This window comes from Orycteropus afer, unplaced genomic scaffold (assembly GCF_000298275.1).
Source record: "Orycteropus afer afer isolate SDZICR_OR568_19922 unplaced genomic scaffold, OryAfe1.0 scaffold00123, whole genome shotgun sequence".
Taxonomy (NCBI): Eukaryota; Metazoa; Chordata; class Mammalia; order Tubulidentata; family Orycteropodidae; genus Orycteropus; species Orycteropus afer.
Window position 1 is genome coordinate 3995147 of NW_006921710.1, and position 19104 is coordinate 4014250.

Here is a 19104-nt window from a genome sequence, read left to right on the forward strand (position 1 = left end):
AAACAAACCAACACAAACCAATGTGTTAATAAAATGAGATAAAGAATTTTTATGTTTTCACATCAGAGCAGTGGTTCTCAACTGAGTGCACTTTGTTTATTCTTCGTACCCCTGCTTCAACATTTGGCAGACAGACATTTTGGGTTGTCACAACTCAGGGGGAGGGTCTGCTACTGACATCTAATCGGTAGCGGTCAGAGGTGCTGCTAAACATCTCACAATGCATGGGACAGCCCCCACATCAAAGAATTACCTGGCCCATCAAGAAACCTTGCACTGGAGCCCCAAATTAGATGACAGCCCCTGCTAGACCATTCACTAAAAACCTTTTACATACTGGAAAGGAAGGAGGTAGATTCAGAATAAAGCAAAAATATCCAATAGCATCATAAAGTAAATAAAATAAATCTGAACATTGTTAGACTTCTTCCCTGGTTCCTGAACTTCCTTCGGCCTTGCAAAAATTTATACTTTCTTCCTGTTTGTTACTTTGGTCAATGATATGTGTCTTTTGACTGACCTTCCTCCACCCATATAGTTTCAGCCAACTCCCTAAACAAAAGGTCTGTACATTTACCTTAGTACAAAATGTGAATTCTATTTCTGGAGTGAGTCATGAAATGTGAAACTCATAATTTTGCCTTGTCTGCCTGTCTGACTTCTTCACCTCCAACCACATGGCCTCCTTGGTGCTCCTCAGCCAGGTTTGGTAGGGTCCTGCCTCAGGGCCTTTGTACTGTCTTTTCTTTCTCTGGAAAGCTTTCCCCACATATCTGCAGAACTCTCTCCCTGACTGCTTTCTCAAGAATGTTCCCTTCTCATTCAGCTCTTTTCTGTCCACGTTATTTAAAATTGCAAGTCCCTCCCTACATCTCCTCCTCGCTTTACTTATTTTCTGTAGTATTTGTCAGCATCTAACATTTTGTGTATTTGTTTGTTCGTTTGCCTTTCATCCACACTAGAGTGTAAGCTCCATGAGGGCAGGGGTTTTGTGTATCCACCGTTGTATCCAAGCACTCGGAGTAGTGCCTGGTGTGGAGCTCTCAAGTGAAAGAAGTAACTGAGAAGCAAAGAAGCAGTCTTAGACCCAGCTTGTTCTCGGTTAGACACGGTCATACTAGTTGAGAAGCCTTGTGTTTCTCTCTGCCTTCTTATGGTTGGGTCCTTTGGTTTCATTTACTCACTGATAATCACTTGATTTTTAACCGTCATACCTACATTTTGAAATCTGTTCTATTAGAAAAGATAGTAGTTTGTGGAGTAAATTATAGTGACACATGTACACATTAAGCAATACATTGCAATACGTAGCATTCTTTTTTATTTTAAGGAAAATTATAAGCACACAGCTCTAAGTCAGCTGTTTGGTTGGAAGGAGCTGCAGACACCATATTTTCTTGATGCATTTTGCAATTACGTTAAAATAAAACAGTAAAAAATGTGAAACCTCTGGAAATTGTAGAAAGAATATCAACAGACAAAGGTGTATTTGTGACAATAGTAGACATTGATATGATAAATAATATGTGTAGTGATATGTTAATATCAATAATATGTTAATATCATAATATATGATAAATGATAAATAACATTCATCATTACCTTAATGGCTACATAATGTGGCATTCTGTTGTGTATTTGTACACAGTAATTTTTAAAATTTTTCTGAAAATATCAGATACTGTTTACGCTAAAGTGTTTATTTTTGTAGCTCTAATAGCCGGTATCCGGTACTTTACAGTTTATCTGCCCAGTGTCCCTTTGGGATGGGGACTGATAATTTATACAAGATAAGGAACCTGAAGCACAGGGATTGGATGACATTGGCCACACAGCTGGTGGAATGGGCATTCCACCCAGACATCCTCTGGGGCAGAGTGTGTTTATATGTGTTTTTGTTTCATCAGTCCTATAAACATCTTCGTCTGCAGTTAGCTTTAGAAAAGGAAGTACTTGAGATCTCTTATGCTAACCAACACCTCTCCTTTAGAGCTTTTGCTTTTGGCTACTCTGACTTTTCTTAATAAACACTCCAATTTTCTTAAGTATGACTCAAAACAACTGGAGAATTCTCATTTCCCTTTCCTGGCCAAGTTTACTGTCAGAGGGGCACACAATGAAGCTGAAACTCAAATCTAGGTCTTCTGATGCCAAATCCAATCCTTTTTGCTGTGCTACAAAGAAGGCTGACAATACACTTCACATCTTTCTTGGAAGAGGGGGAGAGCCAAAATCAGTACTGTGTCTACAGAGCTATAATTTCCTGCCAAGTTGTGGGGTGAGAAGAGGAAAGGATACAGTCTTTCCAGTAAACAAACCTGGCTCAGAACTCTGGCACCCCTACCAGCTGTGTGACCTTAGGCAGGTTGAGTAACATCTCTGAGCTCCTAGTTCTGAATCTGTAAACTGAGGGTTGATCATAACTATGGTACAGAGGACGGCAAGAATGCAAGTACAAACACCTAGTACAGCGTTCAAGTATATTGATATAAGCATTGTAAGTATATTGATGTGAGCATCTGTAAGCTCTTATTATGGTCATTCCATTTCACAATACAAATCTCATTTCTACCCCAGAGCTTCTTGATCAAGGTTTATTACAGAAAACTGGAGTGTGTATAGGTGTCCTGTGACCATATACAATAACAATAGTTGTCCACTGAATGTAAAATGATCTTTCTAAAAAGGTTGAATTTGTAGACATTATTGAAAATCAGCTGCCTTTTAAAGTTTAGACCTAGCTACTATTTTTCTTTGTTGACTAGTAGTAATAAAGTATCATTCTCAACCATCAGTATAATACACATTGGGCCATTTAGTACTTTGGTAGAATCCTGTCTGCCCAAAGGTACATTTAGAACTCACAGGATGCCTTCTGGATCTCATTACTGCATATAGAAAATATTTCTAAGCTCAGTTGAAAATCTGGTAGAAAATTGATTTTCATTTGGATATTGTTATGCTTGGATAGATGAATTTCTAAGAGGTACCTGCATAGCGAAAAACAGCCCATTTTGCAAAAGATGGACTTTCTTTCCTTTTTGTGTGAATTTGAAAGGAAGTAGAAGAAAGCAAGGTAGAGGGAGGGAGGGAGGGAGGGAGGGAGTGATAGCCTTCTTGCCTTTTGGGCCATATCATGATAATGAGTCCATTGCTTGATCTTTAAGTCTTCAAATCTCCAGTTGTAACATAGGAGTATACAGTGTTCCCTTCTATCCATGGTTTCCCCATGCATAGATTCAACCATCTGCAGATGGAAAATATTATGTGGGGGGGAAGCAATTAAGTGGTCAGAGCAATCCCTCAAACTCTTAGAAGGAGCATAAAGTGCTATTTATATATCCTTTCTTGTGGCAAAGTACCTAAGGCATTTGACTGCTAACCAGAAGGTTGGCGGTTCAAACCCACCAGCCGCTGCTAGGAAGGAAGATTGGGCAATCTACTTCTGTAAAGATATTGCCTTAGAAATCCAAGGAGGGGTCGCTGAGTCAGATCCAACTTAAAGGCAATAAGTTTGGTTTTGTCTTCATTTTGGTACTGGCCTCTTAGAAATTCATCTATCGAATCCATAAAACTATAGGATTATTTTGAAAAAAATATATGAAATTTTCAAAAGCAAAAATGAGAACCTTGACTTGCCATCTCCCAGAACATAGTGTAGAATCTTCCTTGCTGCTTCTGAGCTAGCATCACTTCTCCTTAGGAAACATGAACACTCCTAGAAGCCCGAGTTGAGAAGGGCTTAATTTCTGCGCATAATGGGTTCCACTTAAGGCAATTGTCTTTTTGGTGAGATTTTCCCCTTCTCTTTAGAGATAATGGAATCAGTAATCAGTCTTTGGGAGAGGAATATAAATAAAAACATAAAATGATAATTCCTTTAAGTTGTCTTCTGCCTTTTATTTAAAAACATAAATTGTCAACAAAGCTGAGCTCTGTGCCAATGGCTGGCATGTATTGGGCTGTAGTAATAGTGAGTAGAAATAACCGAGAAATCAAGAGTTTCCTTATAAGGTAACATAGTTACTTTTAATGTAGTAAAGTCTGGATATTTTATACTTGCCTGAATTTTCTGGATTTTTACAAATTTACCATGAATACTGTATTCATCATCTCCTTAAGCTGATGACATACAAAATGAACTTCGATTTCTTTCCTTTTATTTTTCCCCTTTTTGGGGAGGTGGTGCTATTTTCATATAAATGAAAACAACTTTAAAAGAATGTTACTAAAATGCTAAACAAATCTCATAATCCCTTATAAATCAAAGTCCTCATATTCCCAACTTTCCTTTTTGATGTAATTTATAAATGGATGTATGTGTAATATTTAAGCATATAAGTCCTGTTGTAGATACAATTTTGTATTCTTCTTCATTCTCCATTTAATATTATAAACATTTTCTATGTTTCTACATGAAAATGTGTAGTTTTAATCATTAGAATTTATAGTGCCTATATATTATTCTAACCCTATTATATTTCACTTAACTATTTATTTATTGAGCTATAGGCTATTCCACTTTTTCATTTTATTTACTTATTTATTTACATCAATAATACCACAGTGAACCTTTTACTTTCATAGCTATTTCCTTTTGGGGGAGATTATTTCCCCACGTTAAATTCCCAGAAGTGAGAATAATATGAGGTTAAACAGACTCTGGTAGCATAGTGGCTAAGACACTTGCCTGCTAACCAGACGGCTGGCGCTTCAAACCCACCAGCCACTCCTTGGAAGGAAGGTTGGGCAATCCTACTTCCGTAGTAATACTGCCTCGGAAACCCAAGGAGGGGTTGCTATGAGTCGGGGCCGACTGGACGGCACATGACAACAACAACAACAAGCAGACATGGTAAAGCATACATGATTTATGGTTCTTGATTAAGCTCTGATCATTCTAAAATTGATAGTGTTTAACAGAATTATAGATGAGACTCCCAAATGTCACTGAAATTATTGACTTGGATGTGAATTGGCCAGTGTGTGAAGTGGCTAATTTAGAGTTGATATTTCTCCACAACCACAGCAAATACGTCCTTATTAGCGATGCGTGTGAAATCGGGTTATTAAAGAATTTTGGAGAGATTGCTTGGTTCAGCCCTAACCTTTGAGTCTGTTGAGGGTTATCCATAATGATCACCACTAACTGTACCTAGGGACTTGATGGCAGTTTGTAGCTCCAGAAAGGGAACCAAGAGGTTTTGGCCAATGTTTGCTGGAACTTCCAATAAAACGTCTTCCTGCAGGTGGAAAATGTGGTTCATTACTCATGAAATATTGGCCTGGAGCAGAATCACTTTTTGGCAATAGTTGTCCGAAGAGTTCTAGAGGAAGCCATTGCACAGGACCTTCAGTGACTCCTTAAACTTTTATAAACCTCAGAGTATGTCTACAGACCTCTTATCACTTAGAACTGACCATTTCAGTTTTTTTTTCCCCCAGGGTTTCCAAAATATTTGAAAATTGATACTGCATTACAAGTGATAACATTCTTTTTAGTATTAGGTATTAGATAGGTCCTACTTATGGACTGTACAAAGGGGTTTAATCCTATAAGGCTATTCTGTGTCATGGACTGTCTCCAATATGTTTAAACCCATTGCCATCAAGTTGATTGTTATAGGGTTGCCCCATAGGATTTTCAAGGCTATAAATCTTTATGGAAGCAGACTGCCTCATCTTTCTCCCACAGAGTACCTGATGGGTTTGAACTGCCAAACTTGGTTAGCAGCTGAAAGTTTTAACCACTGCACCACCAGAGCTCCTTCCAGTATGTTTAGAAAGTGTTTTTAGAAGAGATTGCAGCAAATAGATAATACTTAGCACGAAGGAAAGCAAAAAAGTTTTATGTGCTTGACCAAGTTCATTAAAAATCCATTTCTGATCTATTCAGTCCCCATGAGATTCAACTCTGGATACTCGGTTATAAAAAACCAGGACCTGTAGAAAGAAAACACATGAAACCAAGACTGACTATTGAAAGGAACAGAGTTTTCATAGCATTCTCTCCTGACATCATTACCTTTATTAAAAGAAATCAAGAAGCAAGACACCCTTCTACCTTTAGTTGTTGGTCTTTTGCTTGGGTTGCACTTGTACAGTAGCTAGGCCAAAGAATTAGAAATTGTCTTTATGTTACTGCTATTAGTTATTTAAAAAAATTTTATTTATGGTATAGTTTCAGACTTCCCCTCTCCAACTCACACAAATATCCCTTGATTTAATATATCTCTAAATGATGTATTTTATGTCTTCTTTGTTTTGAAAGAACATGTGATAGTGGCATTCTGTTAATGAAGCTTGGGACCTTTCACCACCATGGTTTTACCATCAACAAAGCCATTGGTCTGGTGAACCAAAGAAATTTTATTTCATCATTCATGGGGTAACATATTTGGGTTTTGTGTTTCTCCCTTGTAAACTGGAATGATACCTTCTTTTTCTCTTAAGAGTTATGAGAATTACTCGACTGATGTTTTGTATCTCGCTTGACTCTCCTGTACCCAGTTCCTTGTTTGCTGTCTCCTCTTAGAGCCTGATGCAGCGTCACCCCTTGGCACTGTTGTCAGCGGAGGCCCATGGAGCCCAGCAACAATGTGATGCCCACCCAGTCCCGCAAAGACTTGTGCAATGCAGTGGTCCTCTTAACACATGCAGAAACAAACTTTTGATCCCCCAAGCCCATTTCCAGTCCCCCACTTCCACCTGCACGTCTTCCAGTTGTTAGTAAATGGCGTCTCTTTTCATGGAGTTGTCCAGTGCTTCGCTTTTCCCTTTCACGCCATCTTCTCTCTGCTATCGGGTCCTGTTGGCTCTGCCTTCAGTAAATGCCCTCGATACAAACACTCCTCACTCCCATTTCACTCCATCTTGTCTCCGCTGGGGGACTGTACAAAAGCCTCATCATCCATCTCCCTGTTCATGCTGCTGTTCTCGTTGCTAGAGCAGCACCTTGTACATGGTGGACATGTCGTTAACATTTGTTGAATAAATGATTAAGTTAGACATAAGACCTTTCAGCCCAGGGAAAGATTACTGTTCCAGAAGTGTTTCACCCTGCAACCTGGCACTCTACCTGAAAGCCTTATTAGTGGAGATTCTCCGTCTTAGGGTTTGGAAGTAATAATTTTATACTCTTGGAGAAGATCAAATGAGGGACCTCAAACATTTGTTCCCCAATACTGATGATCATCAGAGGAATTAGAATTTTAAGGAATGTGAAGGGAGAATTTATTTTGAAGAACAGGAGAACACTACTAAGGTCTAGGTATGCTGCTGATGTGGAGAATTCTGCGTAGCAAAGTCAGAGTGAGAGGAACAGAGGAACGCTGGGGAAGAGAGGCGCCCAGAGTGAAAGTGAAGGGCAGTTGGCCTTGCACGCTGCTTAGGCCTAACCAGGGCCCATGTGTGACCAGGGCCCAGGGCCAGATGGCCAGTTTTGGGGCGAAGTTAAAGAACTGAGTATGACGCCAGGAGGTAGGCATCTTAGGAAATGTTAAACAAGTTCAATGCGGAGGATTTTTATCATAAATGATGTTGAGAAAATTGGACTCCTTTCAGTAATGTTTCTTAATATGGTTTGGAACTTAAGAGAGGATGAGGAATGCTCACTTGAGCAGGACTGAAGGTGACTCAGGACTTTGCCACATGGCCCATGTAAATATCTGTACCATAAAGATTTATAGTTAAATTTAAATCTGGGCATCCAGAGTCAGGCTTAGAAGCTGCTAGTGTTGAAACTGACTACACTGTTTACATTGGTTTTGAAGAAATTATGGCATTTGTCTCAGAACATGTTTTCTGGGAGCCCTGTTTTACTTTGCCCTTTACAAGTCTGCATGTTTCTTTGTTTTCAGCTGTGGAATCTGAGTTTACTTAAAATCCCAGATGGTAGACTGTTCTCAGTTCAGTGCTTATTCTTGTATTTTTGTATTTTTTGCTGCCTTTTTTTTTTTTTAAGTGACTGTTCTCACATCAATGCCACATTTTACTTTATTATGTGGTTTTGACCTAATGGTTTAAATATATACATATAATAAAAATGAGCGTTGGTTGTACCAAATTATAGACAGTGAATAATAAACATTCCCACAGTCTGTCTCCTCAGCCTAAGTATGATTTCTAGTGGTGCAGCAAAGTTTTTTTTGGAAGCTTTCTCTTGTAACTTTCCTTTAAGTTAATACATACCTACATTAGGGTTTTTTTTTTTTTTTTTTGGGTATGTGTGTGTGTGTGATTTTTATCTTACCTCTGACCACTGGGAAATTTCAAAGTAAAATTTTTTTTGAAAAATACTTCCATTTGTACAGACTAAGATTCAACTAAAAGTTGAAATGAAAATAAGTAGGTTTAACCATCACCCCCAGATACCATCAGGCATTTTTGAGTCTATTATGTTTTAAAAGGGACTAAAAGCATCTCATTACGGGAGAAAGTAAGGCATATTCTCTGGGTCTCCAGAGATGGCATTTCCTGTCTCTTCTCTGATAGGAGAAAAGCAATGAGATGACTTCACTCCATGGCTCCAAAAGAAGTGCTTATTATCTTCTTCCAGAGAACAATCCCTCTTTATTTAAAACTTGGAGGCACACTTTTTAGATACACACTTGCTCACTGTCCAGAGAAGAAATGTTTCACCATTGTTTGTTAATAAACAACAAATACATCTGGCAAGCTAGTTATTTATTTAACTTTGTAACTGTTAAAATAGATTTTCCCGTTAAAAAAGGGACTATTTTTTATATATTATAAATATAATATATAATGTTAAAATTATTTCCCGTTAAAAAAAGAACTGGTTAGACATGACCGTGGCTATTCGGGTCATAAAGTAACACAAACCGAGTAGCAGGCCCTTTGTTCCATCCGTTAATTTCCTGCGGGATCACGCAGCACAGAGAGATTTTGTTTGTTTGTTTGTAGCCTGATACATTTTTGGAGAAACACATACAGTGGGAGACTAGAAGGACAATCACCACAACCAAGAGTTTTTTCTTATATCACATGAAACGTTACTATCTTAAGTGTAGTTTCCAGTTGTTTTAGTCTTCAAGATTTGTGGAATAATGAAGGGGGTGGTGGGACCCAGGAGTCTTTCCTTGGAAAATGTTCACCATTAAAGTCACAGTGTGCTTTAAAAATAAATTCATATTTATTATACATTTAAATTAACGAGTGAGAAGAGAATTTGCTGCATGGGATTCAATCAAAATCATCCCTAGGGCTTTTAAAATTTGTCTGTGCATTTCTATTGTTTTTCAGGAAAGACTCCTTTTATAATAAAGCCTTGTCAACCTGTGTGTACTCTTTTATACATTTCCTTTTCCACCCTCTATTGCATAACAACAACAACAACAACAACAATTGCTGTAGGCGGGAGCTCTGGTGATGTAGTACCTAAGGCATCTGACTGCTAACCAGAAGGCTGGCGGTTCAAACCCACCAGCCACTCCTTGGAAGGAAGACTGAGTAATCTACTTCATAGTGATACCACCTCGGAAACCCAAGGAGGAGTCGCTGTAAGTCGAATCCGACTCAACGGCAGCTGAGTTTTTGTTTTGTTTTTTAATTGCTGTAGGCTGTAAGGGAGCTTTCATTTTCTTAAAACATTTAGAGTTGTTGTAGAGATAGAGCGAAACTTAGAACACAGTTCTCTGAATTCAGTACTGGCGTTTTATTTTTTTGTGTCTAACTTTGAATCTCAAAGTAAAACTGGGAAGTTATGCTATCTTTTTGGCAACAAAGGACAGAGCACTGTTGTCCTGTTTGGAAAATGGAGATAGTTCTCTTGACATGGAATGTCACATTTCTGAAAAGGACAAAGATGTTGAGAACCCACTGTGCTTCTCTAGAGGAGCTCTGATGGCACAGTGGTTAAAGTGCTTGTCTGCTAACCAAAAGGGTGGCATTTCAAACTCACCAGCCACTCCATAGGAGAAAGATGAGACAGTCTGCTTCCATAAAGATTACAGCCTTTGAAATCCTATGGGGGCAGTTCCTAAAGGGTTGCTATGAGTTAGAACTGATTCCGTGGCAGTGGGTTATGTTGCCTCTCTGAAAGGACACAGGTTAGCATTCGTCTGGGATTCTCCCTAACCTGCCCTTCTGCCCTCAGCTTTCCTTGTGCCTTCACTTTCATGTTTTAAAAGCTGTGTTTATGACTTGTAGTAAACCTGTTTGCGTTTTGTATTTCTGCCAAGATTCAGGGTCTGTTTTCCGAACTTGCCCTCAGTGCTACTCCAACTTCTTCCATAGTCTTGATCCTTTCTTGCCTTTTATTCCTGGCCTTTGACTCTGTTTTATCCCTATGTCCCATTATGAGAGTTGAAAAATGAGGCCCCAAGTGGCTCCTCTTGGGTTTCTAGAGACCAGAAAGAAAGAAAAAAAAGTCAAATGGATAAAACTTGCTGCAAAGAGGTGCTTAAAGCAGAGTGAAACCTGACCTTAAAGGAGAGGCGAGAAAACATCCCCTTAAAAGGAATACTGTGCTTTAAAAAAATCTGATTTCGTCTCCTCCCTCCTTTCCTTCCCACCCCAGTAGTCAGCTATCGTTGGTAACTTAGCTGAATCATGGGTTCTGACTAGGTAAAATAAAAAGCTCTGAAATTGTACTCTTCATCTTGGTCATTATTTCACCGCCCTCGAACCTCGCCCCCCCCATAGTACACCCCACCACCAATGCTTACCTACTCAGGCAGAAATCAGACACCTCCTTCCAACTGAGTGATTGAAGGAAAGCCCTTTATTTAAAGGAGCATTTATGATGTTGTGAGTAGGATTCATTCAGTGAGAGCAGTAAGGGATGGTGCAGTGCCCCACAGTGCCCTGGGGCTGTTAAGACTCAGAGGGAAGGCCTGGGGGGTATTTATAGGGACTTGTGTTTAGCTGTGTGGACAAGGCTGCCTGACCAGAGCTGTGGCCTTCTATGGAGAGTCAATTGTGGCATTTAGCCAGGGGATGCCACGGGTGTAAATTTCTGCCCTCTGATAGGCCAAAACTTCTTCGTGGCAAATCTGATCAGAGCCAGAGGCAAGAGGGACCATTGTTGGGATACCAGCCATGTGACCACTACAGATGAGTCTCTTGGGACACAGAACAGGGTGGAGAATGGATATGGAAAACATCCAGCACGTTTGTTAATTGCCACAGACTTGAAGAATATTAAAGGATTTAGGAAACACTGATGACTTCCGTTCCCTAAGAAGAGACACTGTTTTCTTAATATTTCTCTGTGTTTTAGCAGGTCCTCCCTTAATATCTTCATCTCTCGTGGTGATCTTATCTAATCTCATGGCTTTACCCATTTTTTATGATGATGACAGAATATGCTTTTATACTGTGTCCTTCCCCAAACTCAGGCTTATATATCTGACTGCCTGTTAGGTTCTCCACTTTGGGGAGGGTGACACTGAAGTACCATAGAAATAGCAACCTTGACACTTCCAGACCTAAGCAGCTGATTTCCCATTCTCAGATCGTTTTCTCACTCTCACCTCTCCTTCTGAAGTTCACACTAATAGCCTTTGAGTCACCATGGACATCTCACTATCTCACATCTGACCCCATCCACTAGCAAATCCTGGTGTTCAAATGATGAGAATATATCCAGAATCTGACCCCTTCGCACTGCTGGCCCAAGTCATTTTCATCCACGAGGTTGTTACAATAGCCTCCTGCCTGGAGTCCTCCACATGGCACTTTACTGGAGGTCCTCAGCTCATTCACATAAAAAAGCCTCTACACGCCCACAATCACCTTCTTTCTTCTCTCACCTTGTTTCCTAATGTTTCCCTTGATGCTCACCTTGGTCCAGCCCCACTTGTATCTTTGTTGCTTAGCACAGGCTTGTGCCTGCTTCAGGTCCTTTGCAGGTAGCAGGGAGGTGAATTTACCTTAAAAAGAGATCTAAGTAATGAAAACATCCATCCACACAAAACCTTTATATGAACGTTTGTAGTAAAAAACTGGGTATTCCTAAATCGAATAATGAATGGAAGCATGGTATAAACATGCAATGGAATGGTTGGCAGTAAAAAGGAATGGAGTACTGGTACATGCAGCAACAGGTGAACCTTGAAGTGTTTGGTGAAAAGAAGCCAGTCGCAAAAGACCACACAGATTGGTCAATTCCATTTACATGAAATGTCCAGAATACATAAATCTATGAAGACAAAAAGTAGATTCATAGGAAAATGGGGTGATTGAACGGTGAAGGCTAAGGCTTTTTGGGGTGAGTAAGATGTTCCAAAACTGATTGTAATGCTGGTTGCATAACTCTGTGAGCACACTCCTCATTTATCGACATGGTTAGATTTCAAAAACCAGTCATTATATGAAAATCAGGAGTTTTGGTGGTGTAGTGCCTAAGGCATTTGACTGCTAACCAGAAGGCTGACGGTTCAAACCCACCAGCCACTCCTCGGAAGGAAGGTTGGGCAATCTACTTCTGTGGTGATACTGCCTTAGAAACCCAAGGAGGGGTCGCTATGAGTTGGATCCGACTCCACAGCAGTGGGTATGTATATGAAAATCAGTTATGCAGAAATGGAGGAGGACCACATCAGATAACAAAATGGAAGATGACTGCATTATTACGTAACTGTCAAATTTCTTCATTACCTAACTGCCAAATTACATCATTAAGTAACTGCCAAACCACTGAGAATCATGGCCCAGACAACTTGATGCATAACCGTAACCATCACAGCCAGCATTATTGCTCTAATCTCACACCCTGGCTTTCATTACTGACAGACATATGTTGTTAATGCACTAAATACTTGATTAGTAGATTTTTTTAATATTGTAAATGGCAAAATAGCAGATAATGAGATAGTTGATAAGTGAGAGGTAGGTATACTAAAAACCATTCAAATATATACTTTACGTGGGTGAATTGTATGATAAGTGAATTGTATCTGAGTAAAGCTGTTTAAAAAAAGATCCAACTGATGGCTGTCTTAATAAGAAACACCCCTGTAACTGTTTTTTTTTTTAAACAGCCTTACTCAGATATAATTCATATACCATACGATTCACCATGTAAAGTGTACAATTGAATGGCTTTTAGTATACCTGCTCCTCACTTGACTATCTCATTATCTGACACTTCACATTTAAGACAATAGTAAAAACCTGCTAACCCATTAAAGAGCTCTGGTGGTGGAGTGTGTCAGGCTTTTGCCTGCTTACCGGAAGGTCTGTGGTTCAAACCCACTAGCTGCTCCATGGGAGGAAGATGATACAATCTACTTCCTTTAAGATTTACAGCATTGGAAACCCAGTGGGGGTCCCTTTGAGTTGGAATTGACTCCATCACAGTGGGTTGAGTAGTTTTCACAAGTTGGTGTTACATAAGTTGTAGAATTCAATATTTTATCAAATTTTAAAGGGAACCCTGTGACTACTCTTTGTTTCATTTCCATTTTATTTTTTAACTCTTACATTTCTTTGGAGTACACATAGTAGACATTCAATATTTAAACATTTAAGTGAGTGAAAAAAATTTTTTTCTTATGCATGAATATGAGGAGCTCTGGTAGCGTAGTGCCTAACGTGCTTGACTGCTAACTAGAAGGCTGGCGGTTCAAACCCACCAGCTACTCCTCGGAAGGAAGGTTGGGCAATCCTACTTCTGTAGTGATACTGCCTCGGAAACCCAAGGAGGGGTCACTATGAGTCGAGGGCAACTCAACGGCACATAACAACAACAACGCATGAATGTGAGAATCACAGACATGTTTTCTCTCTTCCAGCATTTTCATGATGGACGTAAGGCACAGCAGCACATAGAGACTTGCTGGAAGCAACTTGAATCTGTAAGTGAAAAGCAAACCATTTCAGAAATCTTTGTAGAACCTTCGAACTTGAATTTCATTCAAGCTTAAATTAGTCAATACATTAAAAACAACCAAAAATAAATCAAATAAAAACAAACACCACACACTGAAGAAAGAAATGTCGTTAAAGATTTTTTTCTAAATTGAATTTAATATAATTTTGTTTCAAAAGTCATTATCTAAAGTAAAATGTTTACAAGCCAAAAGAGCTCAAGTATTTTTCTAAAAGTCATATGGAAAGAACAAAGATTTAGACTGTTGAGATGAAAATAAATGCAGGTTTTTAAATAACTGCCTAAAATTGTGACATAGCAAATCAGTTCAGAGAATGATGCTCATTTTTGAATTTAAATAAAATGGTATCTCCTCATATGTATCCCTTGCTTTTATAACTCATCACTTTCCTCACCACCATTTTCCCTGGCATTTAGAGTAAAAGACGATTTGAGCGGGATTGCAGAGAGGCTGACCGAGCGCAGCAGTATTTTGAGAAGATGGACGCTGACATCAATGTTACGAAAGCTGATGTTGAAAAGGTAAGGCAAAAGTGAAAGTCTTGGTTTCATTTCCCTTTGTAATGTTCGTCACAGGTCCCCAAGTTCTCCTTTCTGAGGTAGCCACAAAAAAAGGGCAAGCAACTTGTGATCTTTTTCATTTTGTGTCAACAGTCATGGGAGTCAGCCGCTACAGTCTTCTGGAGAAGGAATCTTCAGTGTTATTATCCATTTGAGGAGTTTATGTTGTTTAGTTACTGGGATTAGATGACATGGAGACTGAGACCATGAATATATCCTAGGAGGGTGGTTTCTGGAGGTTGAGGCTCTTTCTAATGGCTTTTCAAAGAGAAAATCCACTTCTTGAAATCTGGAGCAACTGCTCCTCACCATCTGGAAGAGGTTGGGTGCTTATGATACTGCCCCTTAAAATGATGAGTCTGCTTGCCTCACTTCTAATGGTTCATTCAGATTGCTAACAGCCAGGTGGGAGTTGAAGGCTTGCATTTTTAAGGCCTCACAGAAGCTTTACTCTAAGTGGCCTTGTATTGCCCATTAGTGGTATTATAAAGCTTGTACTCTAGCTTCTTGTGGCTAAATACATGTTTTGTTTTGTTTTTTCCCTAGAAGCTGAATTTTCTTTTTATAAAAGTCATCAATACAGTGTAAACAAAATTAAGCTGTTAAAGTACCAGTATTCATTGGTTCCTGCCCAGGGCTATTTTGGCCTTCCCAGCCTTTACATGGGGAAAGCCCTGTGTGTTCATAGATTTCTTTCACTTTTGCCAGATTTGTTGGAGATGAAGTTCAGTTGGGAAATAGTGTAAATTAGTTATTTACCCAGTTCTGCCAAATTCCTTGCTGTAAGACTAGGTATAGCTTATGTACCTTCCTCTAAAATTATCTGATATGTCAAAATGCATATTCTCAATATCAAATTTGATTTTGAGTGGGGATATTTAACAAACTATATAAATTTGCTGATAAAGCTATCATAAATTACCATTAATTCAACACAAACTCCCATTATATAACCAACCCTCAGTATAGTTAAAATGGTATTTAATTAAAATAAATAAGACGAACATGAATTTTTCAAAAAACAATCAGTGTATGTGCCTCAGAAAAATACCAAGCACATATGTATGCATTCTTTATCAAATATTTGATTTCCTCAATGTAGAATTGAAGTGCTTTTTATTCCTTTAAAGATTAAAAAAATAATAAATTACTTTTGTGGCCTTTCTTATTATAAAAGCTCATTGTAAAAATATCTGAAAATACAAACAGTTCCGCACTCTGCCAAAAAAACCCCACAAATCATGCAGTTGTTTTAATTAATGCCTTGCTATTTTAACATCCAGAGCCTTTTCTTAAAAAAAAAAAAAAAAAAAAGGAAATAAGAGTATGTGTGCCATGTATGTACAGTGTAAAGAATAATAACAAAAGGAACACCTACTTAATCCACACCTTGTCTTAAGAAAGAAATTTTTTTTTTCCCCCATGTTTTTGCACCCAGCTCTTTGCTTCAGGAAGTGACCTATGTGGTCTGTATCAGTAGGTTCTGTGCTCTGTGCCTTCAGGACAGGGTGAGAAGAGATTGCATGGTGAAACAGGAAGAAGCTAGGTATTTTTTTTCCCAGGCTCCTTTCCTGCTGGGCCAAAGTTTGGCAGTGGCTGCACCCCTCTACCTAAGGTCTACTTGGACTGGGTTCTTTCCTGCAGCTCTGACTGAATTCTGGTCACTGTTCCTTTCATATGACCCTTCAGGCCTAGGAATCATAATGACCAAGAAAGAAAATCTTAATGATGCCTTTGAAATCTCTTTCCTTACCCCCATCCCAGAGGTAAACTGTCCTGAATTTGGTGTTAATAATCTCCTTCTATTCTTTATAATTTTACCACATATGTGTCTCCAAAGAGTGTAATTTATCGCTTTGCCTCTTTTTCACCTTTATATACTTTATTAATATTTTTGTGACTTGATTTTTTTCCAAGATTAGAGATTTTTAACCTTTATATATTAATATAACATAGTAATTATGTTAGTAATTCATATAATCTATTAATAAGGAGCTCTGGTGCAGCAGTGGTTAAAGCATTTAGCTACTAATCCAAAGGTCAGTGTTTCAAACCTACCAGTTGCTCTGGGGAGACAGATGAGGCAGTCTGCTCTGTAAAGATTTACTGCCTTGGAAACCCTGTGACGCAGTTCTACTCTGTCCTAAAGGGTCTCTGTGCATTGGAATCGACTCAATGGCAGTGGGTTTGGTTTCTAATGTATTTATAGAGCCACGTACCTTGCTAAACTCTATTTCTATTTGGGATTTTCTTTTGGAACTTTTTATTGTAATTTGGGTGAAAGTTTACAAAACAAATTAGTTTTCTGTTCAACAATTTATACACATTTTGATTCATGACATTGGTTGCAAACCACTCAACATAACAGCACTCTTCTTACTTCCTTCCCTCTCCGGCCATCCTTCTTTCCTGCCCATTCTGGCCCCTGATCCTTTTTCTGGGGGCAAATGCTGCCCTTTGGGTCTCGTATGGTTGATTGTACTGAGGAGCACATTCCTCCCTGGTGTTGTTATTCACTTTATAGGCCTGTCTGTTTTTTGGCTGACATTGCCAAGAGTGTGTTCAGTTCTAGGCTTGAGGGGTGCCTGAGGGCCGTAGTCTCAAGGGTTCCACCAGTCTCTATTGGACCAGTAAACCTGGTCTTTCTTATAATTTTGAATTTTGTTCTACATGTTTTTTTCTCCCTCTCTGCCCAGGACCTCTGTTTGAGAGCATTTACTTCTAATAGAGACTGCTTTCATCCAAACTGAAAATCTAATCCAGAGTGTTGCTTTCTGCACTTACGCGTTGTTTTAACACAGGAGAAAGTACCTTCCCAATTTTTACATTTGTACTTCCAGCTTCACCAGATAACCCAATATAATGGAAGTTGTAGCACTTCTTGAAGCCACTAAAGCAGCTTCTACTTGCAATTCTATAGATTTTTGGCTTTTTTCTTCAGAACTTCATGAAATTGCTAAGGTTTGGTCTTAACTACTTGCTTGCTTGCTCCTAAACATTAACGTGCTATGAAAACTTCTAAATAGACCAACAAGACTTCTGTGTTATATCAGCATTACTCTTCTGCTTTTCATTCACATAAGAATGCATAAATCACAGTAGAAAAACATTTTGAAATATGAAATACACTGTATATGATTATGAATTACTGGAGTTTTGTCCGTGATGATTCTTTGCAGCCTTGGTGTAAAGTGGGCTTTCTAGGAAGCAGGCATTCCTTGGGGTACACAAAGTGAGGACTGCATCAATCTCAAAATTTCAGGCTTGGGGTTTGTAGGCCACACATACTTGTGTGAGTTCTGACCCAGCTGTGCTTGCGGGTAAATTTATGGCTTAAAACTTTTCAGGATGACGTTTTCTTTATTTTCCTCCCTCAGGTCAGATTGAAGGTAAATAAGTTATCAGAAGGGCAATTGCTGAATCCAAAGGCAAATCTAGGCCTTTTTTTTCTCTCTAAATTTTATTTATTTTGTTGTTGTTGTTGAGGCTGTGCCCCACAGCAAAGTATACACCAATTCAACAGTTTCTTGTACGGTTTAGTGGCATTGATGACATTCTTTGAGATGTACAGCCGTTCTCAGCCTCCTTTTCTGAGTGGTTCCTCCCTCATTAACATAAATTCACTGCCCCCTAAAATTCCTATCTAATCTTTTGAGTTACTGTAGTCACTTTGATCCCATATAAATAGTTGTTAAAAGAGCATAGTGTTCAAGGCAGACATTTTTACTAGTTAAGTGAAACTTGTTCGGTACTAAGAAGACTTCAGGGGACATTTTTTGGATTAAAGTTTAAAGATTATCTCAGGGCAGTAGTTCCAGGGATTCTTCCACCCACCATAACTCTAGACTGTCTAGTCCATGAGAATTTGGAATTCTGTTCTGTATTTTCTCCCTTTTGATCAGGATTCTTCTGTGGAATCTTTGATCAAAATGTTCAATAATACTAGGTGGGCACCATCCAGTTGTTCTGGTCTTATGACAAAGGAGACAGTTGTTCATGGAGGCAATTAGCCACACATTCTGTATCCATCTCTTATTACTGACTCTCTTCCTCTGTTGCTCCAAGTGAATAGAGACAATTGTTACGCTTTGGATGGCTGCTTACAAGCTTTTAAGACCCGAGGCATTATGCAAGAATGAAAAGTAGAACAGAAGCACTGAACACATTATTAGGCCAATTTACTGGGATGTCCCATTAAACCATGACCTTAAACCTCCAAACCAAGGAACCAAATCCCATGAGGTGGTTGGTTGTGCATAAGTAGCCTCAGCAGCTAATTTTTTTTTTTTTTTTTCTTTTTGGTCATTATAAATACATCTATCGCATAACTTTCACCAATTCAACTTTTTATAGGTGTATAACTTATTGACAGCAGTTACAGTAATCAACTGTGCAACCCAACCCTTAATCCATACAGTGTTTCCATCACTGTTAAACCCCTTTTTCCCCTTCCTCCTGCCCCTGGTGACTACAAATAAACTTTAGTCCCTATACATTTCCATTTTCTTATCTTTTTATATAAGTGAGGTCATACAATATTTGTCCTTTTGTGATTGACTTATTTCACTTAATGTAATGTCTTCCAGCTCCATCCGTACTGTAGTATGTATCAAGACTTCGCTTCTCCTACAGGTTGAGTAGTATTCCATTGTATGTATGGACCACGTTTTGTTTATCTATTCTTCTAT

The 19104-nt window shown here is 38.8% G+C and overlaps 1 protein-coding gene across 1 annotated transcript in view; it reads left to right on the plus strand.

The window, feature by feature from the left end:
• Positions 1-19104, plus strand: part of FNBP1 (formin binding protein 1) — a 207839-nt gene that overhangs the window by 128327 nt on the left and 60408 nt on the right. Inside the window, exons 5-7 of the mRNA XM_042781451.1 lie at positions 1712-1730; positions 13758-13820; positions 14273-14377. Of these exons, the coding sequence (XP_042637385.1) occupies positions 1712-1730; positions 13758-13820; positions 14273-14377 (187 nt within the window). The remainder of the gene's footprint in view (positions 1-1711; positions 1731-13757; positions 13821-14272; positions 14378-19104) is intronic.